Raw genomic sequence first — 25,084 nt, 5'->3', positions numbered from 1 at the left:
TCGTTTAGGTGTTGTTTGTACAACACTCTTTATAATGAAGAATGTTGGGGGGGTCTTATGACGAGGGTGCACTGTTATCTGTATATTAAGTAGTCGTCTATCACTCGCGCAGCTTAGATAGCCAATAAATAGGCTAGATTGAAGTGCGCAAGGCACAGAAGACAAGGTACTTGCTAAAACCTTTGGCCATCACTGTAATTGAGAATGACATAACTATTGTTTTTCACACAGTTTGCAGCTTCAGTGTTTTTAGACCTTCTTGTCAGATGTTGCTATGGTATACTGAAGTAAGATTGCAAGCATTTCATATGTGTCAAAGGTTTTTATTGATAATTACATTAAGTTTATGCAGAGTCAACATTTGCATTGTTGACCTTTATTTTGAAGACCTCTGCAATTTGCCTTGACATGCTGTCAATCAAGTTCTGGGCCACATACTGGCTGATTGCCGCCTAATCAATGCTTGGAGTTTGTCAGAATTTGTGGGTTTTTGTTTCTCCACCTGGCTCTTGAGGATTGACCACAAGTTCTCAATGGGATTAAGGTCTGGGGAGTTTTCTGGCCATGGACCCAAAGTTTCAAGGTTTTCATCCCCGAGCCACTTAGTTATCACTTTTGCCTTATGGCAAGATGCTCCTTCATGCTGGAAAAGGCATTGTTCATCACCAGACTGATCTTGGATGGTTGTGATAGGTTACTCTTGGATGATGTTTTGGTACCATACTTTATTCATGGCTGTGTTCTTAGGCAAAAAATTCTTCCTATAAACTTGTAAAATGACCATAAAAAAAGAACATGATGCCCTCATTTAAAGGTAAATACAATATTGGAGATATATATATTAGTGTGTGTGATCAGACTCAAGTAAGTCAAAGAATGTGCGTTTAATATCTTTATAAAAGAAACCAATACTGCATAGAAACATGTCCCTTAGTCATTATAAGGGCCACCTTGTTGAACAAGTCATTTGATAAATCCATCTGCAGCACATAACTGCTGTCTGTGTACCATTAATACATTGTTTACATATTCATTATAGAGAAACTATCATTATATATTACACCTAATAAAAACCAGTGTGTTTCCATCATTAATTATGTTGAGATGAATATTTATACATCATTGGACCACCTAGTACTTCCTGTCTTTGATCAGGCTTTTCTTTTTCTTGAAGTGCTGGTCTATTGTAACAACTGCTGTTCTACCGACACTGCAGGGATAAGCAGACTAACTTCAAACAATAGGCTGCTCTATGAGAGAATAGAAAAATAAATGTATACATACCCCGACCAGCCACAACATTACAACCATCTCCTTAATATTGTGCCACCAAAACGGCTCTAACCCCTAGAGCAGAGTTACCCCAAACCCAGTCCTCAGGGACCCCCAACAGTGCAGATTTTCCAGGTCACAAGCGATATAATTTGTACCATCAAATGTCATTCAGAAGTTAATACACCTGTACTGTTAGGGATCCATGTGGACTGGTTTTTGGAAACACTGCCCTAGAGCCGGCCTGGTCAACCTGTGGCTCTGCAAGTGTTACAAGCCCCAGCATACATTGCCAGGTGAAAGCCAGACTATAGCTGACAGGGCATGCTGGGACTTGCAGTTTCACAACACCTGGAGAGCCAAAGTCCTATGGTATCTGGCACCAAGATGGTAGCAACAGATCCTTTAAATCAAGTAAGTTGCAAGTTTTGGCTCCATGGCTCTGACTTGTTCTTGCAGCATATCCCAAAGATGCTTGTTGGGATTGAGAACACCTTGTACTCTGTCATCTTCTTCAAACCATTCCTGAACAATTTTTGCAGTGTGGCAGGATGCATTACCCTACTGATGGAGGACATTACCATGAGGGAATAGTTATTTTGTCTAGACAAGCACCTGCTATAGCCTATAATTTGATTGAGTAACTTCCACTTCTTTATTTGTAAGTGGTAAGTGTCAAAGTAATATTCACATGAATGTCAGGACACAAGGTTTCCCAGCAGAGCATCACACTGTCTCTGCCAGCTCGCCTTCATCCCATAGTGCTTCCTGGTGCCATCTCTTCCACAGGTAAACAATGCACATGCACCCGGTCGTCCACATGATGTAAAAGAAAATGTGATTCATCAGACCAGACCATCTTCTTTCATTGCTCCATGGTCCAGTTCTGGTGTTCACATGCCCATTGTAGGCACTTTTGGCAGTTGACAGGCGTCACGTCAACATGGGCACTCTGACTAATCTGCGACTATGCAGCCCCATACGCAGCAAGATACGATGCACTGTTTGTTATGACAGCTTCCTATCATAGCCAGCATTAACTGTTTCAGCAATTTGGGCTACAGCAGTTCTTCTGTGGGATTGGACCAGACGGGATGGCCTTCACTCACTATGTGCATATATGAGCCTTGGGTGCCCATGACACTGTCCTCGGTTCACAGGTTGTCCTTCCTTGGACCACTTTTGGTAGGACCTAACCAGTGCATACCAGGAACACCGTTTTGGAGATGCTCTGACCCAGTAGTCTAGCCCTCATAATTTGGCCCTTGTCAAAGTTGCTTAGATCCTTACGCTTGTCCATTTTTCCTGCTTTCCGCACATCGACTTCAAGAAATATGTATGTAAATATGTATACACTTATTTTTTCACTGTATTATTTGGGGCTTAAATTCAGTGACGCTCAGTTTTTGTTGGCAGGTATGTAATGTACTTCTAACCACCCCTCCCCAAGTAATACAGTGAAAAAGTAATAGCATTTCCACATTGCTACAGCATATCAATCCACTACTAACCATAACTGATACTAAATGCCCAAATATTTATGTAGCACTAGATCCTAGGCTGCATGCTCAGGAATACTGGTGGTGCAGACCACAAAATGCTTGAAGGATGAACTTGTGCCATCTTTCCTAGTTTGACCCTAGCGTGTGTATCTATGAGAAATCTTTGGCATGAACAATATATAGTTAAAGGAAAGTATTAAAGTAACATTTACAAGTTTAGTACAATCTACGGGTGTAGAACATTTAAAAAAAAAAAATCAGTCATTTCAACTTTTGTCAAGTTTTGCATTACTAAATTGTCAGTCTCTATTGCATTTACACATGTAGGTGGTTTACGTGCTACGGCTGTATTTTTACTGCCACCTATCCTGCCAACTAACTTGCCACTAAACTTCTTGTAAGGTCTCTGACGCAGCCTGCACAGTAAATGTCGCAATTGCAATTTGTCTTTTCACTTCATCCCAAGCCTTGCGCTGATCTGCTTTGTTTTCAATGTCAAATAAAGCGTCGTAAATCCCAGGAAAGGATTCTCCTGCGTATTTATTGTGGCTGCTTGGAGCAAAGATGACGTGTCTGTAAAACAAAATAAGAGTCAGCGGGTAAAGATTTGTTGATGAATTTTGTTATCATAACACTAAACTGGTGTTAGGTCTTTCTATGGGATGTAGCTGAAGAGTTGACAGTGAAAATGTCTACATCAAAATGTCAACAGTCACAATGTCTACACAGTTAAAGTCAACAGTGATAACGTCGACATGTAAAATGTTGACAGGGTTGAAAAATCGACAAGTCAAAATGTAGACATAAATCACTAGATTTAAAACGACAATACATGAATTTATTTTTTTTAAACGGCATGACCCCCAGCTGCTGCCAGTCTAGGCTGGTACTAAAAAAAATTGGGAGAGAACCAAAAAGCGTGGGGTCCCCCTGATTTTACTATTACCAGTACTAGGCTTCACCACCCTGGGTTGGTGGCACATATAGCAGGGAATCCCACAGCGTGGTGTCCCCTTGCCATAATGCCAAACCAGGGTCCCCTCCGCCCAAAAAATAGATGCAGTTCACCCCCTCCACACTAAGTTTAACCAGCCAGGGCACCAGGAAAAAAGGAAATAAAACACACACAAGTGTTAAAAGTATTTTTAATTGAAATAAAAACTCCTTTACACTACCCTCATTCAGCATCTTTATTTATCATATGCGATGCAATGCTAGCTCCTAAGAGCTCCTGCCGCAAATTAACTCTTACAGCTATTCAATCATGTTTATAACATGGGTATTTTTCCACGGCTTGAACTTAAGCCCTCAGCCAGCATCTAGTGATTTATACTGCAGTTATGACTGTAGACATTTCATACCCAAACCCTTTCTATGGCCAGTTCCCTTTATGCTGTAATGAGACAGGACAGGGGTTGCTGGTTTTGCAAATAACATTGTAGATCTTAGTAATTGTCTTAGTATTGTTCTTGGCACTGTGTATTTTCACCTGCAAAAAATACTACAATTTGGGTTTCTGATTTGTTGGGAAAGTAACATGTTCATTATTCCTTTTTTACACTCAAATGAATCTGTTTATTGTTCCATACAAACTTAAAAAGTAAACCATGTATTATATATTATGTTTATATGCATATAACGGCTTTTCTTACATTTTATATACCCCTCCCCCTGGCAATTTCTTCCCTGCTTCCTCCACTTCCTTTCAGTTATAGGAACAGCGCATCCAGTAATTGTAGTGGTTGTGGAAATGGTGGCCTGTCTGGGGAAGCCTATGTGCTGCCACTACTACAGTGGCGAAACGCATCTGGTTTCCATGTAACAGTGAAGCAATCAGACATTTTCCCAGGTGACACACACACAATTCATACAATTGCTCTCGGCCTACAGAGCTTGGCTACAGTTAGTAACACAGTGTAGAGACTACAACATTACGTTCTATGCATTCATCTGTTTATATCTACATTAGACGAGGAAACAAAAACCAAAGTGATTAAGTTAGTCCGTTTAATATAGTCTGAATTCTGGCATTCCTGTTGAATGTACCTGTAAAACGGCCTTCCGGGTAGACCCAAGGGATCAGTGAGCGCTCTTTCGGCAAACATCAACTGGTCATTTAGGATGCGGACGGCGAGCGAACTGTAATGAGGAGACAACACAGGTAGCATACGTTTACACAGACCATACATGGGTTCAACATCACCTACCCACAATCTGGCTCTTTGGTAGGAGCGGTTACATGATGCATAAAAAGATAAGCCACAACCAATAAGGTTATTGATTTTGAATCGACTTAATATTAAGTGTACTTTTGCAGCTGTAACCCAAATTAAAATGAAAACCTAATATTCCACACACTCTACAATATACTACTACAATCATGTACAAGTGCATTCTGATGGCCTAAACCAACATCAAGCCACTGCAGACACAACCAAACAACAGAACAACAAACGTCATCCGTTATATCACTTACTTATTCAGGTCAACATTTTTAATCCGTTGGTGTAGGCCAATTGCAGCGTTTGTAAAATTCTCAATGGCAGAAAATAACGATTCTACAAAAAGCAAAATGGAATGTGTTAGAAAAACAAGATAAGAAAAGCATGGATAGCATGACACACTCTGTAAAAACGATATATTCATTAGCATAACATGGTATAGATGTTTTAACACGGGGTGATTTAGGATACTGGTAGGGAACCCAGCATTCACGGTGTGACACGTGAATGCAGCTTGGACTCAATTAAAAATATTTAATTCAGGGTCAGTACACAATAACGCCTTTCCAATCACATGATGTCCTTGTATAGTCACTATGTAAACCGTTTGGGGAAAGTATCAGCATACTGTATCCTGATAGTTTGCTAGTGGTATCAGTGACCCATATTTTTAAAGGTTTTCAGGTTGTGGTGAACAAAGCGGGCGATTGAAACAACTAAACGCCAGTGTATATATGGCCTTACTACCACAGGCGCAAATGGCTAATGCAATCAGATAAATAAATGAAAAGTCTGATTCAGGAGCGTAACTAGTAATGTGGGGGACTGGTAGAAAAAGTAGAGCTCTGATAGGCCAGCACGGTGGCTCAGTGATTAGCACTTCTGCCTCCCAGCCCTGGTGTCATGAGTTCAATTCTTGACCATATCTGTGTGGAGTTTGTATGTTCTCCCCGTGTTTGCGTGGGTTTCCTCCGGGTGCTCCAGTTTCCTCCCACACTCCAAAAACATACTGGTAGGTTAATTGGCTGCTATTAAATTTCCCTTAGTCTCTTTCGTTCTGTGTGTGTGTGTGTGTGTGTGTGTGTATGTATGTTAGGGGATTTATGTTGTAAGCTCCAATGGGGCAGGGACTGATGTGAGTGAGTTCTCTGTACAGCGCTGCAGAGTTAGTGGCGCTATATAAATAGATGATGATGATAGGCCGCATCAGCTGCCAGAACATTTCGCAACTGCTACACTGTTAGTTATGCCAATGGTGGTTAAACCAAAGCAACCAATTTTAGTCCATCGCCCAGGAGTCAGAAGACTGTGTATATGTAGAAGAGCTAATAGAATTGAGACTACATCCCCACTGATGTATCAATCTTGGGAGAAATGACTTTAAACAATGTTGATATTCACAGGTTAGTTCTGAATCGTATGCAATACTGGTGTGTACTTAAATGTTTATTAAATATGTGTCTGCACTACTGTGAGTACTCACCAAAAGACACCTCATAGGTTTCCTTTGCCTCCCGGTGTTTATCTGCCAAATTAGAAATAGTATCGGCGTAGTTCTTCAGCTCCTCCCCATAATCCTGGGCATTAAATGGTATAATAACGGAGTCAGCGAGCGCATACACCAAGCTCCCCCTCAACTGAGCCACTGCCAGCTGTTTCTTGAACAATGGGTCGTAGAAACGTTCCACCAGCTCAAATGTCTCGTACACGGTGTGGTAGACCGGATAATTGCTGTATTTGTCAGTTTTCTGAAATAGAAAATATTGTTTAATGAGGGAGCACCACTGCAAAAAGTTGGACGTATGCATTCTGCTTCATATAGACAGCCGCACATGACTGCTCTGTGCTATAGGAGAATCCTGCTCCTTCTTCCAACTCGGAGTCTGGGGCTTACCATTACCATTCTTACATCACTGATCCGTTCCTCAGTTACACAATCACACAAGTGTACTAAAGCAGCATATTCCTCTCCTAAAATAATCTGTGCTGCTGTGGACATTCCTAAGAACTGATTGGTTACACGTTATTCTAACCTTCCACACGTCAAAACCTGGGATATGAATATGTAGGAGAGGAATGGTGATAACAAAATGCTGTTCTGATCCTAGATTAATACGGCCGTGTTACAAATGGCTGCACATAAATTGGGGCGTTCTGATCCTTGTTTGCATCTTTTTTTGCTGTGCCATCTCCCAATGTCATAGCTCTTTATGGTCTCAACCCACACTACTATCTGTATACAATAAATATATGGGTTATCATTTTGTCCTATTTCAGACCATTTTTTATAGTATAAAATAATTACTGAAGTAGAACGATGAAACAAATAATGCACAAAGTGAACAGAGTGCTGTTCAAACACCAAACCTTTAGCCTTGAGACTGAGATTTATCCACAAACGGAATGGAATGCCTGGGGGGTCATTATTAGTGGTTATTATTTAAAGGCATTCCCCTACTTCGCTCTCACATACATCCCAGGCTGCTTCACTCTCCATTCATCAAAAAGACCTATCAGATCATCACATACTCAAGAGGTCAGGGCAAGGATCTTCAATAATTATCCTTCAGGCTTCTTGTACTTATGACAAAAATTTCGCATTGGGACTTTCAAACCCGGTGCCCGAAGGCAGGAATTATTGATGGGGGAAAGGTGACCAAAATTGTCTCTTTATAGAGCGGTTCTTACAGAATTTAGAATAACTGAAATAATATCTTCCGCTCAATGATGCAGTTATTAAATTAACAATTGAGGTTTAAAGATGGGCCCCTTATCTTACAGGTATCAATTCAGGATTTTGTTTAAGTGCTACTGAGAAGCATGGGATATAAAAATGTGGATATCTCCTTTAATCATAAGGTAACACTTAATTTTAAAGCTTTTCAGAAATATAGTTCTGAAGGTATCAACTTATTGGGATTCCAAATCAGAAAAACTGTCATCTGTGTCTTATAACAGGATACTGTGACTTGTTGATACGTGGGTGATGCGTAGGTGGAGAGGTGTTGGGTGTATTCTGAGAAGAGTAGTCTGTGGCTTTGGAAAATCTGATGTAGCAAGAGAAACGAAGTAGAGAAGCTGTAAGTATTGTTGAAACATAGTATATGAACAATATGATCTTTTTTCATCTTTGGCATGGATGAAATCTGAAAATTCAGCATTATTCGTAGAACACATAACGTAACAGGGTCCAACCACACTCACTCTGTTTTTAGTATAGCGTGCTCTCCCAGAAGCAATTCCCAAGCGCTGGAAATAAGCCTCAAAATCGCTGCCGGATCCAAGTTTATTTATTCTGCAGCATGAACATGTATTAAAAAAAAAAATCAGAACAATGAATTAGAAAGACTAGACACAGTAGATTAGTTAAGAACAACAAGAGATCAACACAATTACCATCATACTCACTTAATAAATATGCATTTTTATATTACTAAAACTTAAGACAAACCTGCTTTAATATACAAAGTACATTTTATATAATAACAAATTTTGTGTTTGAAAAAGTTTGGACCCTTGAGCAGAGCCGGATTTAGACTTCATGGGGCCCTAGGCAAGATATTGGTTTGGAGCCCCCTCCCCCCCTGAAACAATCCATAGCACTATATTTTAGCATAGCATATACTCCTATAGTTAAGTAGAACGGTAAGCTATGTGCCGCCGCACATCACACAGATCCTCCTGCATCACCATGCGGCCCCTCATTATTGTCCCTCTCATCACACTGTGCCCTCTCTGCCCAGCACATTCAGACATGTCCCCTCTCTGCCCAGCAGACTTCACAAATACCCCCTTTCTGCCCAGCACCTTCACACATGCCCTCTCTATGCCCAGCACCTTCACACATGCCCCTCTCTGCCCAGCACCTTCACACATGCCCCCTCTCCGTGCCCAGCACCTTCACACATGCCCCCTCTCTGTGCCCAGCACCTTCACACATGCCCTCTCTATGCCCAGCACCTTCACACATGCCCCTCTCTGCCCAGCACCTTCACACATGCCCCCTCTCTGTGCCCAGCACCTTCACACATGCCCCCTCTCTGTGCCCAGCACCTTCACACATGCCCTCTCTATGCCCGGCACCTTCACACATGCCCCTCTCTGCCCAGCACCTTCACACATGCCCCCTCTCTGCCCAGCACCTTCACACATGCCCCCTCTCTGCCCAGCACCTTCACACATGCCCCCTCTCTGCCCAGCACCTTCACACATGCCCCCTCACTGTGCCCAGCACCTTCACACATGCCCCCTCACTGTGCCCAGCACCTTCACACATGCCCCCTCGCTGTGCCCAGCACCTTCACACATGCCCCCTCGCTGTGCCCAGCACCTTCACACATGCCCCCTCGCTGTGCCCAGCACCTTCACACATGCCCCCTCTCTGTGCCCAGCACCTTCACACATGCCCCCTCTCTGTGCCCAGCACCTTCACACATGCCCCCTCTCTGTGCCCAGCACCTTTACACATGCCCCCTTTCTGTGCCCCTCACCTTTACACATGCCCCCTCTCTGTGCCCAGCACCTTCACACATGCCCCCTCTCTGTGCCCAGCACCTTCACACATGCCCCCTCTCTGTGCCCAGCACCTTCACACATGCCCCCTCTCTGTGCCCCGCACCTTCATACATGCCCCCTCTCTGTGCCCCGCACCTTTAATAATGCCCCCTCTCTGTGCCCAGCACCTTCACACATGCCCCCTCTCTGTGCCCAGCACCTTCACCAATGCCCCCTCTCTGTGCCCAGCACCTTCACACATGCCCCCTCTCTGCGAGGGGCAGCGAGGGGGCATGTGTGAAGGTGCTGGGCACAGAGAGGGGGCATTCACAGGGGGCAAGGTGCTGGGCACAGAGAGGGAGCATTCACACATGCCCCCACTCTGCACAGAGAGGGGGCATGTGTGAAGGTGCTGGGTACAGAGAGGGGGCATGTGTGAAGGTGCTGGGCACAGAGAGGGGGCATGTGTGAAGGTGCTGGGCAGAGAGGGGGCAGAGAGGGGGCATGTGTGAAGGTGCTGGGCAGAGAGAGGGGGCATTCACAGGGAGCAAGGTGCTGGGCACAGAGAGGGAGCATTCACAAATGGCCCCTCTCTGCCCAGCACCTTCACACATGCCCCCACTCTGTGCCCAGCACCTTCACACATGCCCCCTCTCTGTGCCCAGCACCTTCACACATGCCCCCTCTCTGTGCCCAGCACCTTCACACATGCCCCCCTCTTACACTACAGCTTCAATCTCACAGACACTAGCTCTCCATCACAGTACCCCTTCCTCTTACCTTTTTCTACACAAGAGACTCCAAGAACACAGAAAGGCTGCAGCTACTTCACAATGACTACCATAGAGTTCCAGCAGCCCGCCTAACACTGTGTACCATGTGACCGCTGTCACTTGACCCTGTGATGTCAGAGTGACCTGGTAAGGTAGCTAAGCTGAGGCAGCCCCTCCCCCGACTTGCGGAAAACAACCCTGCCCCCCCCCGCACGAGTTGCGCGAGGGGAGGGTGCCGTGAGTCAGGGGAGGGGCCGCAATTTTTTTTTTTCTTTTTTCTTCTTGTCCACCCCTCCCATCTGGGCCCCCTGAGAGTCGCAGGCCCCGATTTTGAAAATGTGCCTAGGGCGCCACGGACCCTAGCACCGGTCCTGACTGCAGACACCATTGCTATTTTCATAATCTCGACTCCACAAGAACCATTATCATTCGGACAAATCAACCCTTCCAGTGGAGTAATATCTCCCTGCCACCGATCACACTCCAAACCCCTGAATCTCTCCACCCCACATGCAGTTACAGTGTCTGATTTGTTATAAGGGTGTATATTCGAGAAATAAAGTCAACACCACACATAGTGCGACCAGGGCGGGGGACATTAAAGACACCTCTGGGTATATTTTTATAAAAGTGGAAAAATCTGAAACTGTTCTATTAAGTCTTTATTTGGTATATAAAAACATTTTATGTTTCTTTTTTAATCCTTAAAAAGGAATACTTTTCTGCACTGTCTCAAGTAGACGTTTTATAGTTCTCTAGTCTCTACGAGGTATAATTTCTTAATTTTTAAAGTAGAGTTGAAAACCATATAAAAGTGATGTTTTATTGTGGAATTAATGAACCACACCAACTTTTTACTCATTCGCATAAGAGGCTGTCGCAGGTATGACACAATCAGGGGTTAAAATGATAAAAAAGATGGATTGCTGTAACTCACTGTGGGCAGGGAATGAAGGGGTTAATTTAGTTTTGCAGACATATCAGCTGGCCACTTGCCATAGGCAGGGACCATACAGTTGATTATGTCCCGTCTCATAGCAGGGGGGCTATAGTTAGTGGAATTACATCTCTTCAGTTAGCAGATTACGTCAGATAGATCTGATCATGTGCTCTGAATTCAGTATGGACGTTCATATATTTCTATCATGTCAAATAAGAAATGCCCACATCAAAGCAATTTAGTTTACCATTCCTATTTGAGCAAGTCCCTGTGCATATTTATGCACAGGAAAATTAACTACACCTAATACATCAAACAGAGAGGTCTACCTGACTGGGAAATGATAAAATGGAATAATGACACAAATAATCAATATTTCATAGTGATGTTTCTTATCTACCTGTATGTATAATTGTACTCTGTAGATTTCATTAATTATGATTATGTGATATTTGAAAGGTAACTTATGGCCTGTGTATACATTTCTGGCTATTCTTGAGCATCCTGTCATTCACACGCAGGTGTGAATTTTCCCATGTATTAGCATATACACTGCCTTTCTGCATGAATTCACAAGAACATTACCCCTTTTAATACTATGGAGATCACTTGGTTACTAAAGTTATGTCCAACTTCCTGCTCTTTCCAGCACAGAAATCAGGACAATAAGTGATTCTTTCGTTTTTTACTTGCCTGTATAATTTTATGTTACTGTGTGCCATTTTGGTATTTCATTTTTTATACCGTAATCATTCTGGCTATGTTGCCATATTAAATTAAATTTAATAAATTTGCCTTTGTGTAATAAATTCATGTGCTAGACTGCTTGGTTATTAAAATGCTACATAACTAAAATAGAGGGATTGTTTGGCTTAATAAACTCTGATTAATTTAAGGTGAATTCTAGTGGGATATAAGTTGTGATGGTATTTTGAGTTAAGGGGAGTATTCGAAGACATCCTCAAATTGGGATCTTTGAAAGCAAATCTTTGTAGCGGCAGTTTTTGATTAACACAACGTGCGAGTTATAATTTTGGGGGCTTTTATAATCAGTTTTAGACAGACTAGGCAGTCTTGTAGTGATTTACTCCTGGTCACATACACGTCACACAGACGAGTGCCGACTGTCACAGAGACAAAAGTGGCAGCAAATGGCAATATAACACTATAGAGCACAAAGGACAATCCTAAAGATCATCCTTTTTCTTTTACAGACTCTCTCCTGAAGAGTGGGAATTAGGGAGGGTACGCTGGAAGAGGTGCGAGTGTTTTTACAGACCATGACTATAGGGGGTGAACAATTTCCAGCTACCTCAAGCTGGTAGCTACTAGAGGCTAGAGGGTAGAAGGAGAAGAGGAGCGGTACAGATTCGGTCGTGCCGTGTGCTGCACCTTCAGAACGAATCAGCTTCCGGCAGCTCTTGGCTTCAGGTAATAGTGGTACATTTTGAGAAAATAGGGGGTCATAATGAGGAGCAGGTTGTCCAATCCTTTTAAGTGTTATAATGCATATATACATTGGCAGCTAGAAAAATAATATTATTAATAAGAGTAATAATAAAATACCTTGGCAGATCTTTCTTTTGTATAGAAGGGTCTTTTTGAAGCCAACTTTCATACAAGGACATACCCTCAAAGTCTTCATCCGGACTGGTTATCTGCACAGGACAAGCAAAGCAATGGACACAAGCCGAGGTTAGCTTTAAGGAGAAGGAGAGTCCTTGACCTACCCGACAATTTTTAAATATTTTTTACTGCAAATTTTAGAAAATCTTAATGACACATTGTTATGCTATATCAAAATGTGTCCAGAACTGGACCTAGAAGAAGCTTTTACAACAAAACGGAGCTCTGTGAATGTACAACTCTATAACCTCAAAACCATTGACTCTAAAGATCTTGACTGTGCTAGTTCCTGGCAATTGGTGATTACAGACGGGCACTGTGCTAGTTCCTGGCTCTAGGCAATTGGTGATTACACGTACTGTGCTAGTTCCTGGCTCTAGGCAATTGGTGATTACAAGTACTGTGCTAGTTCCTGGCTCTAGGCAATTGGTGATTACAGACAGGCACTGTGCTAGTTCCTGGCTCTAGGCCGGCGGTTCCCAAACTGTGCGCCGCGGCTCCCCGCCAAGCATTGAAAAAAAGAAAAAGCACAGAAACTTACCAATCCGCCGGGCGCCGGGACCCAGAAGACTCCTCTCTCCCGCAGCTGTCACTGAATATCGACGTCAGTAACAAGCTGCTGCGGGAGAGAGGAGTGTAACAGGGGGCAGAGGAGTGTAACAGGGGGCAGAGGAGTGTAACAGGGGGCAGAGGAGGGTGACAGCTGGGGCACAACGGGGCAGAGGAGTGTAACAGGGGGCAGAGGGGTGTAACAGGGGCAGAGGAGTGTGACAGCGTGACAGAAGAGGGGGACAGTGTGAGAGAGGGCAGAGGAGGGAGGACATCGTGAGAGAGGGCAGAGGAGGGGGGACATCGTGAGGGAGGGCAGAGGAGGGGGACAGCGTGACAGAGGGCAGAGGGGGCAGTGTGAGAGAGGGCAGTGTGTCTGGATGCAGAGGGGGCAGTGTGTCTGGATGCAGAGGGGGCAGTGTGTCTGGATGCAGAGGAGGCAGTGTGTCTGGATGCAGAGGAGGCAGTGTGTCTGGATGCAGAGGGGGCAGAGTGTCTGGATGCAGAGGGGACAGTGTGTCTGGATGCAGAGGGGACAGAGTGCCTGAGGGCAGAGTGTCTGGATACAGAGGGGCATTTTTGCATACAACTAAATAAGTATTTCTGTCCTGACCTAAATACTTATTACAATTTTTTGACCCAACTACTTCTAAAACAGGACTGCTCGGTAATTATTTTGGAGGGGTGCCTTGAAAAAATTTGGAGACTCTAAGGGTGCCGCGAACTGCAAAAGTTTGGGAAGCACTGCTCTAGGCAGTTGTGATTGCAGACATTGTATTAGTTCCGGGCTCTGGAAAATTAGTAATTATAGGCACCGGTAGCGCATTTTTTAGGAAATGTATGAATATTAAAGAGTATTATACAGAATCATTTATTATACTTGATGAATAAAAGAAAGAGATTCACATGTCAGCAATAAGTTTTGAACAAAAACATATTTCAAAGAGTATGATGAGGTTTATTCATATCGACCCCAAGGAAAATTGTCCCTAAGAAATTAATGTTTTTTCCAGCCAAGAGAACCGGCAGAATCCCACTAATACATATAGAGGCAAATCTACAGAGAAATCAAATTTGTTAACTAATATATTATGGAACTATTTTTACATTTAAAAGCAAAATAAACTAGATATTATATATGACTTTAAAATAAGGTTTAAGTTTGTACAGATATTATTATGCAAAAGTATATTAACTTTAAATGCAGCTAAGAAAGCTGCAAAACTGTTCAATGAGGACTCGGTTGGCTCTCTTAGAGCAGATAAAAAATAAAAATACAAAGAGAGCAGAGGAGAGATTGCATTATATACTAAACTCAGCAGCCCGCAGAACCGCCACGGTTTCCTTTTCATGTGATTTCTTCCAATAAATCAGATCTATGTGACTGAGTAACCATGGCAGCCTGCGAGTGTGGAAAGGAAGATAAAAGTGAAAGCTCACAGGCATCGCCCCGTTGGACCTGTCTCACATGTTAGCCTGAGAATAACTCAGGAAACCAAAGAATCCAATCATTTTCGGTTCGGGGTCCGTGATGCTCCTGTAACCAGGAAGTCAGATGCTGCAAAATCACAGAGTCACCCCCAAATGTAGGAGCCAAACCATACAAATGGTAATTAACCCCTCAGACACCAGAGACATCACGGAAATATTTGTCAGGAATTATATATATATTTATTTTTTTTACCATTTATCTATTATGTTGTTTTACAATATTATTCTGTAACATTTAACTTGTGAGTTGATTCATTCTTATTTTACAGGTACTGAACATAATCGACCAATGAACTTGTACCATACAGGACCCGTATAGGCATACTTGCCAACTCTCCCGGAATGTCCGGGAGACTCCCACATTTTGCGAGAGTCTCACAGACTCCCGGGAGAGTGTGACAATCTCCCGAATTCTGCCCACTTCACTAGGAAGTGGGCACTTCCTAGTGAAGTGGGCAGAATTAGGTCCCAAACGCTGCGATTTCCGGTGAATCGCGGCATTTGGCCCCGCCCCCCCCCCCGATGTCATTACGCCACACCTCCACCGGCAGGCTCCCGGAAGAGAGCTGAAGAAAGTTGGTAAGTATGCGTATAGGACATGAACAAGGCTCCTTTAACACAATGTACAAATGTTTCTTTATTTGCGAGAGAGCGCCTATTTGTGTGACTGGCGCATTTCAGCGTGCTCTTCCGCTTCCATGATCAGTACTGCCCCAGTCATATAAATCAGCACATAGCTTTGGAAACGCATCTGAAAATGCACATGGTAGAAACTTTCTATACGACCTACCGCCACTGTAGGATCACCCCCTTCATTCATTTAAATATTTTACTGTTCTTCTATAACACTATTTTAGTTTTTGCATTTGCTTAAAAAGTGCCAGGCACGCCCCCTGTCTGTGGCCACACCCCAATTGGGATGTGTCCAGGACTCTTTCCCCAGTCCAGGAGCTGAAATGTTGGGAGTTATGATGTTGGTGCAAAAGCCAGTCCACTCATACGCCTAATCTGTTTTCGGTACGGAACCTCCACCATCCATCCGACTCCTCCCATCAGTCAGCGCGCACTTTTGCGCCATCCAAGAGACGATCGCAGACTGCAAATCTATGCGCTAGTCTGTAAAAATAGGAGCATTTGCGCAAAAGTAGGTAAAAGAGGTTACAAAATATAATTTCCTCTGCAATTTTACACTTTCATAAATAACACGCACTAACCCTAATTCTTGTGCTACCAATTTGTTATTACTGCTGATTTATTTTTATTAAACGACCATAAATATCTATAAATGTCCATTAAAGATGGTGTACGTGGACACCTTGTATTTGCTGCTGTCTTAGTGGTCTAAGTGAGCGAGCCAGGAACTGTTTAGTTCAACTCCTGGCTCCCGTATAACCGTACACGGTGTTCAGAATGGGAAATCCTGTGACATCATCACGTGAGTTCGCTATTGAATTTGCCTGTTAATCTACACACACTGGAGGCAGCCATCTTTGTGGGCTTAATCGTAGCTCCCAAATCTTCAATTTAGATCTTCCCCAGTAGCCGTTGCTTTCGGGACAGTCCTCCTGAATTGAATCCCGCGGTCCGACAGCCACAGTGCATGGGTGTTGTCAGAGGAGGGCATGGGGGTTACAATGTGCTAAGCACATTCTGTTTGTTTGTGTCACACCCCCTTTATGGTAGGTGCCATTACAGCTTCCAAAAATTGGAATGTTGGGAGATATGGATTAACCAATATTCATGACAATTCAGCCTTTCAATTCAAGGGGGCAGATTCGATTCGGCCACGTTAGTGTAGGAATAACGCGGCGCTAATGGTATTACCGTTAACATGGTCATTTTCATCTGGATTTAAAAATCAGCGTTAAAATTACCGTACTGACGGTAACACTGCGCACTATTACCGTAGTAACGGTAATAGTGCGCAGGCCGCGTTACTCCTAGAATAACGCAGCTGAATGTAATCGGCCCCAAGGAATCTTTGACAGGAGACAGAATATTGGTTCAGCCCATAACAAAATTGCCTTGAGTTTGTGACAACCGCACTTCTGAGGTCCAAATGCAATCTGCTGAGAGGCAACACGTAAATCCAGTCTGCCCCCATCTCTCATGGAGATTCCCTTATCTCTCTCATTGATCAATTCCCTAAGAATGAGAACATTGCAGTTGTTGCAGCTGTTCAATTCAAAGACAATTTGCTAGATGTCACGGTTACAATTGTTTCTTAGTTATTACTTGCCAAATAAAGAACATATTTATCAAATAAATACGACTAAGATTTTTATTTTATTTCTTCAGGAAAATCCTTTCAAATGGAGCATTAATCCTGAATACGAAATGTGGAACATTAGTGCCACCTGGTGGAAATATCAATTATTACAGCTAAAATTTCCACAGCATACTATCATCACCATCTATTTATATAGCGCCACTAATTCCGCAGCGCTGTACAGAGAACTCACTCACATCAGTCCCTGCCCTATTGGAGCTTACAGTCTAAATTTCCTAACATACACAGAGACAGACTATGGTCAATTGGATAGCAGGCAATTAACCTACTAGTATATAAATAACTGTCCTAGTGTAGCCCTCAAAATACATCATAAAATAATATATATTATTTTAATGGAAGGAACGTTTAATGGTGGCTAAGTGGTTAGCACTTCTGCCTTACAGCACTGGGGTCATGAGTTCAATTCCCGACCATGGCCTTATCTGTGTGTAGTTTGTATGTTCTCCCCGTGTTTGCGTGGGTTGCCTCCGGGTGCTCCGGTTTCCTCCCACACTCCAAAAACATACTGGTAAGTTAATTGGCTGCTATCAAAATTGGCCCTAGTGTCTCCCTCTCTGTCTCTGTGTGTGAGTGTGTGTCTATATTAGGGAATTTAGACTGTAAGCTCCAATGGGGCAGGGACTGATGTGAGTGAGTTCTCTGTACAGCGCTGCGGAATTAGTGGTGCTATATAAATAAATGATGATGATGATGATGCAGTGTTCATCCATTGCATTGCTGAATATTTCCTCCTATGTTTTCTTAGCATTCTTTGGACAATATTTCTTGACTCTGTAATCCCAGGACCATGTAAGTTCCCTCTAAACACACCAGTGCTCTAACATAGGTGACTGAGGAGTTGCAATATTGGCCTCTTGGAAGAAGGCGCAATTGCAAATCACTGCGTCCAGGATCAGCTGTGTGGTAAGAAGCTACGGAGAGAATGGACCTGTCACTTCCACAGACAGAGGATGAAACACTTACTATGAACTCATTAGACCTGAAGCAGCTCTCAGCACAATCTTACATCAGAACGGTGGAGATAAATATGTTTGGTCTCCTGGGCTGGATCTTAAGAGTCTTTGTGAAGAGGATATTGCGGTTATTGCATTGTCAGCTGTAATTCTACACACTGAGCTCAGTAAAGCAACGTGACAGATACAAGCAGGGAGATGAAGGAGTGGAGAGAGGACTATAGAATCAGATTTACGGGAGTGTAAAAACCCTGGCAATTCAAGTGACCTATTGAGGTGAGAGGTTTATTTGGTGGTTTCAGATACAAAAAAACAAAAAACGAACAATATGAAATTAAATGATCAGCCACCTCGTGTGAAATATGGGGCACTTGACATTGACATGTGCACAACTTGTTTCAGAATTTGGAGCAGCTCACATCTAAAACACTTGTGGCCAGTTGTCCTTAACTCGCAAATTCAGGTAAAGCACTTGAGATGTGCAAACTCTACACAGACAAGACGAGTTTATGATGACTGCAGCATATTTGTTCTGGACAAATCTATACACTAGATTTAAGGCTGCCCTTATCCTAACATTCTTGTAACTCAAAATAAGTCATACTTGACAACTTTTCCTCGTTGGCTCCAGGGAGATCCCGGGGGAGGTGGGAGTGCGGGGACGGCGCTCAACAAATCACATCGTTTTGGCCCTGCCCCCTAAACGATTGTCACAATATTGGCCAATTACAGCAGGGGATGGGGCCAAGATGACCCAATATTTGCGTCATTAAGCTGCGCCTCCCGCCACTTATGTATTGCAGGGTCGAGAACCGGGAGGTTGCCCTGCTCTCTCGGGAGCCCGGGAGGTCTTCCAGAAATGCAGGAGTCTCCCAGACTTTCCGGGAGAGTAGGCAACTATGCGTTAAAGAAAAGCAGCTAATGAATCTCTAGAGACTGAAGTGTCTTTTACATATCTGTTTCCATTACTGAAGTCATGTTGTCTTACCTGTCAGTCTTTGATAAAATCTTGGTCTCCATGAAAATGGCCACCTCCATAGGCATCAATACATGGACATAAGACACAATTTCTGAACTGTGTCATCCTGCCACAGATGGCGAAGCCAACCACGTCTTGTACTGGCTCAGCATCAGGGAGAATGCCAGACTCTTCAGGGAGTGAGGGAGATCACCCCTATTTCAGGGAGTCTCCCTGACATTCAGCGAGAGTTGGCAAGTATGAAATAAAGACGTAACTTTGACATTGAACTCTAGATCATCCCCACTGGTCCATTTGAAACGCTGCATTAGCAAATTCTAAAAAACGTTCACTTAAATGAGCCAGCTTTAAATGTAGGTTTGGGAAATCCAAGGAAAGACATTCTTTTCTTCTTATTAAAAACATAACTTTTATTTTAAATCAATTCAAAATAAGTCAATGCAGTAGTGCAATGCACATGGCTGATAAACCCCCAGAGGACATTACAAGTTATGCAGTGTAGAGATAAACTCAGAAATTACACCCAGACGGAGAGTGCTTGGATGTAGCCTTGTAAAATCTATGGACTAACCTGATATCTGCTCAGTGACTTCTCACTGAGCAGAGACTGAAAGCTCTTTACTGGCAGAGCTGCATTTTTGATGTGTTGATTTAAAGATTAGGTTTCAAAAAGCTGTTTTCTTTTGGGATAGTATTTCCTCTGGGAATGTGCCAGTGTCATGATAAGTTGTAGATTAGACACCGAAATCCCACTGGGGCGTCAGGAGTTTATTGAGAGATTGAAGTTTCTTATTGGGATAGACATAAGGATATCCTTACAAAGAATAAAGAATCAAATAGGGTTTGAGGTTACCATAGGTTAAAAAATGGGCAGAGTAGATGGGCCAAGCGGTTCTTATCTGCCGTCAAATTATATGTTGCTATGTTTCTATCCAAGTGCAGCAAACAACCAGTTCTACACTGTATAGTTTTGTATATTTAAATTGATTTCAGATAGTTAATTAAAAAGAACAACGCTGCATAGTCATAATTCAGTTAACACAGGATTACATTGTGTAGAGCAGTTATTTGTTTTTTTTTATTATTTGTGTCATTTGAGTAATCCTGATGTTATGAAAGTCGTACCGTTGGAATAATACATAAAAAACCTGAATGGTGCCATTTAAACCACAATATGGTCCTGTGTATTTTATTAGATATTGCGGCTAACTCCACACAAATTATGAAATTTGGCAGTACAGGTGTATTTGTAATATATAAAGTTTTGTGAATGTTATTACGGTGTGTGAGCAGTATAAAATGTGGCAGAGATGAATTGAAACAGAGCATGAAGCAAAGAAGCTGTAGGTATTGCAAATACGGAATGAAGCAAAGAGGCTGTAGGTATTGCAAAAAAACATGTATTAATAGCTAAAAAGTATATAATCATGGGAGTAACTAGACATTTGTGGGCAACATTTTCTAAAGGGCCCCTGATGTACCACAGGGGTGAAAAAAACATATATACACATGGGGCTTGCTTTGTCAGGGGAGATGGGGCCCCCACAACTGCGGGCCTTATAGCAGTGGCATCCCCTGCTACTATGGTATGCCTGTGTATGTCGTCTTCGTCACTTGTTCAGATGAGGTCCTAAAGTGGACACCTTGGTAAAAGATATTGTTACTTTTAATGACTGGTGAAGTCTAAGTAACGAAAGGAAGTATAGATTTCACAGATGTTTATAAAAATAGTCCCAATAATGTGTTATTAAAGATTCTCTGGTTACCAAGAAACACAGCTCGAGGAACATTTACTTATAGGATAATACAACATTGGCTAATTAATAGTGACTCCTTATTTTGGAACCTCTATAATACAGAGTCAATAAACAAGATATACCGCTGCTATATAAGGGACTAGAATATTCATCACAAACAACACAATCACCAACATGAAGACTTACCCCTTTAGTCAGTTCATAGACCAGTTGGTACAACAGAGGGGTGCAGTCGACTCTTAACGTGTAGTTGCCTGAAATGTAAATATTTGTTCAATAATTGCGCGTTAAATTAAGCTATAACAATATTTAATATAACAGTTGTAGAAGTAGTAAATTATGGACCATCAGTGCTCTGTGTGATGCGCTCTGATCAAGCGGGAAGTACAGACAAGCGGGGACTGATTATGGTTGTTAAAAAAATTTGGATATTTCCCAACGCTGCGGATTAGAAAACTGACACATTAAGCTGGGTCTCTGATCGTCCCAAACCCGACCCAGAACTTACCACACCTGTTTCCCGCAAGACCGTGCCCCCATTCTCAATGCAAGACCGTGCCCCTTTTTCCAATACAAGATAATGCCCCATTCCTGATGCTAGACCATTTCTACGTATAAATGTATTAGCACTGTACCTGCTGAGGGTTATTCACCAACATTGTTCAAAGATGCAAATTTGCGCTAAGTCCATAGCAATTAGCTCTTATCGGTTAATTGTAAATTGCTACGAAATATACTGGAGTTACATAAATAAATATTAATAAATAACCTGTCTTGTGCAGGATAGAAAACTTCTGAATAGTTGTTATGGTTTTAGTGCAACTCTAATACATACCCTCAGTGACTTTACAAACCCTATAGCACCTGTTGCTGCCCACCCACATGAGCCAACAGCAAAGGCAGCGGAGGACCCTGGAAGCCGGGATCCTGGTCTCAGCCTCTGGTGCTCACTACCTCACTCTATCAATCCTGCTTATGCATGTAACTGGAAGACCCTCCACAGTCTTGCAGGTACTTTCACATTGGTTAAAGCTTAGGACAGTCTTTCTGAACAGACAAGGCTTAGAGGCATTAGCAATGGATTTGCAAAACTGTTCCATTAAAATATCCACGCTGCATTTGACCATGAAATTTTGCATGTTTGAACAGTGAAAATTTTACTGTAAAGCACAGAATGGAATTCAGTTGAATGGCAAATTTGAGGCTTAACTCGAAGATCACATAACCATAATTTGGGGAGGAATTAGTATTTCCCGCATTTATCAAAAAATATTGCCAAGGCAGCTGAGCGTTACTGGGCCACACCGGTAATAATTAACTTAACGCTTTGCAAGCCAGTCTCAGTATATCTGTGCATGCATGACCTGCGCGTGTGCACACAACATAAAATATATATTAAATAATTAAAATAAAATGTTTTTTTACATAAATTACTAAGCACTCGTTTTAATAGTTAAATACAATTTACATAAATCTCTACTGCACAGAAAATACTTTATTCTAAGAATAACTCCATACCAGGGCAGACATCGCAGAAGTATTTGTTAAATAGTGTTAACTAGGCTTCGCCCATAGATATTTGCATCTATAACCCTTTTTTATGGAGCGATGTGATTACCGATGGCGAGAACACCTGTTTCTGCCGGCAATAGGGCTCTTCCTTGCTGGTAAATATATCCCTTGTTATCTATCGGCAATAATATTATTACAGGAACAATTAATGTTTGCTGTTCCAAAAGGTAAAAGAAAACTGCTTGTACAAATAGTAAATTGTACACAGGTCATTAAGAGACCGTCTACCCCTCCGCAGATAAATAACATCACCTTCTATAGAAGAGTCGGAATTGATATAGGCTACTCCTCGTTCATGAAGAATTTTAGCATTTTCCTGCAGTAAAAAACCAAACAAACATTTACTTAAAATACAACAAACAACAACAACAGACATTTGAATCAACTATGGTTTATCTTGGTATAATAAATATAGAAAATGTATCGAACCATTTTATGCAAGTACATAATTGACGTCTCTTAGCTAACGTATTTTGAGATCGGTGTAACTTAAAATAAGCAGCATCTCAAAGTGCCGTGCTTAGTTTGCATCTGTACTTGCATGTTAACGCCGCTGATCCGTCTCCCCGTGTGCAAGAAGCCGCAAGTGCAAGATTGGCGCAATTATAGATAGGGACACAAGATGTACGTTTGCACAGTGCGCCAAATTTGCACAAAGGTGCCTCCTTATGTCCTGCAAATGCAGCTTTTATGGATCTCTAAATCAGACCCAAAGCCTCCACCCATGTAAAACAATAGAGAAGCACGGGGCGATGAATAACGTCTTGAAGAACTGCGAGTCTCCATCATATAACGGGTTACTAGTAAATAGATAGGCTGCATTCTCACGTATATTAACTTCATAAAGTGTCTCCATTATGTGACAGGTGTAGTTTAATAATTGCCTGAATTAAGAAAAATATAACATTTTCATTAAAGTAGTCTGGTCTAGGAACGGTGAAAAAGTAATTAGCTTTATATCCATGTGAATATTGAACAAAAATTCATACGTAATTAAATTATTTTGTTCTTTCCTATATGTGCACTGTGTCTATCCAGTCAGATGAATGTTCCTTAAAAATATTGAGAATGAAATTGCTTATATGTGGCAAAAACTCTTAAGTCTATTCAAATATTCTAGCTAGTTACATCTACTGCCATGACAACTCATTACAAGACCAGCCAAGTTCTGTCCTTAAATGTTTAGTAGTTAAAACACGCACTCCCCCTGCAAACTGACATGTTCTCTCCAGCAATGAGCTTTATTCAGTTATAAACAAACTATTATATTAACAATATATGTAGAAAACATAGGGCAAGCATGTATTCTTACAGATGGATCATGCGCTAAATTGTCTTCGCAGGCCTGGCCAATCTATGACTCTCCAGGTGCTGTGAAACTACAAGCCCCAGCATGTTTTGCTAGTAGATAGGGAGCCAATAGCTGGCAAAGCATGCTGGGACTTGTAGTTTCACAGCGCCTGGAGAGCCACAGGTTGGCCACGCCTGTATCTACTGTAGTGTCAGGTGTGCTTTTTCCCAAAGCATGATATTGAATATGCCTGCAATATACTTTTACGTCACCGGGCGGCGCTTTGAGAGAATCATTCCACACAAGCCGGAGGAATGAAAGAACACAGCAAATTAATATGTTTGCATAACAACTTAATTAATCGGTACTATTTATGTTTTCTATAACACCTGACAGCGAAGTTTTTTGGGATTTTTTTAAACTGTTTATTATGAAACGACAACAAACACAAAGAACAAAGTGTTCTTCAGTGGAACATAAACACGACTCCCATATTTCAATTTTAATACTTTTACATTTTATTTTTGATGACAGGACGGCTTACAGAACACATTTGGGGCCTGTAAGTGTGGTTCTCTACTAACTGGATTTAATTATTTTTACAACAATAAGTAAGCTGAGAATACAATATGTTATATCTAAAAGATAGATAAAATAGATAATATAAAATATAGATATAAAGAGGTAATTTTACAATCACAATTAAAAAAAAAACAACAAGAATTTAGTACTATAGAGCTCATCTGAAAACTTTAAGAGATATTAAAATGTCAGAACCATTTGAATTCAGGAACATTTATAGCCAGCACAGTGACAATACTCCTAATTGTTATTTAATTTAACAAAAGTTAGCACAGAAAGGCACCCACTCTCCTCTGGCACTCTGCCACTTTAACAGTCCACCCGGACTACAATGAATAATCAACATACAATGAACAACTTGGATGTGTGAACTTCGGGGAAGATTTATTAAAAGGAACAGTGGAGGTGTTACCCATAGCAACCAATCAGATTCTAGCTATCATTTATCCAGTCTAGTCTAGACAAACAGCTAGAATCTGATTGGTTGCTATGGGCAACACCTCCACTTTTCCTTCTTAGAAGATTTAGTGAATCTACCCCTTTGTGTTAGAGATGTACCTTGGTTTTACACATAATCCCAGCCTCACAACCTATTGAAACACGCCCAAACAAATCAAAACTTGTACTTTAAGTTGAAACACTTTTTTTTAAAAAAAAATCCCACTCCATCAATACATTGTGTCAGCCAAAGGGAAATTATTCTATTTTATTAATTCAATTTTTGAAACTTATTTCTATGCTCTTGTTTTGCTGATCAAAGGTCTGATAGATGCCTTGTTAAAGAAGAA

General features: G+C 41.9%; 1 protein-coding gene across 2 annotated transcripts in view; it reads right to left on the bottom strand.

The window, feature by feature from the left end:
• Positions 1-869: 869 nt before the first annotated feature.
• LOC142140802 (N-acetylated-alpha-linked acidic dipeptidase 2-like) overlaps positions 870-25,084 on the bottom strand; it is a 72,714-nt gene continuing 48,499 nt past the window's right edge. Inside the window, exons 12-20 of one of the 2 annotated variants that reach the window (XR_012688567.1) lie at positions 22,676-22,739; positions 21,038-21,105; positions 12,770-12,861; positions 8,201-8,291; positions 6,480-6,744; positions 5,251-5,332; positions 4,821-4,913; positions 1,233-3,347; positions 870-1,156 (exon numbers count right to left, since the gene is read on the bottom strand). Coding sequence is in view for 1 of the 2 variants with exons in the window: in XM_075198714.1 (XP_075054815.1) it covers positions 3,161-3,347; positions 4,821-4,913; positions 5,251-5,332; positions 6,480-6,744; positions 8,201-8,291; positions 12,770-12,861; positions 21,038-21,105; positions 22,676-22,739 (942 nt within the window). In the remaining variant the exon portion in view is untranslated. Of the gene's footprint in view, positions 3,348-4,820; positions 4,914-5,250; positions 5,333-6,479; positions 6,745-8,200; positions 8,292-12,769; positions 12,862-21,037; positions 21,106-22,675; positions 22,740-25,084 lie in introns of both variants that reach the window. The other variant, XM_075198714.1, reaches the window with a different exon arrangement.

Source organism: Mixophyes fleayi, chromosome 2 (genome assembly GCF_038048845.1).
Source record: "Mixophyes fleayi isolate aMixFle1 chromosome 2, aMixFle1.hap1, whole genome shotgun sequence".
NCBI classification, from domain to species: Eukaryota; Metazoa; Chordata; class Amphibia; order Anura; family Limnodynastidae; genus Mixophyes; species Mixophyes fleayi.
This window is presented reverse-complemented; position numbering and strand designations above follow the sequence as displayed.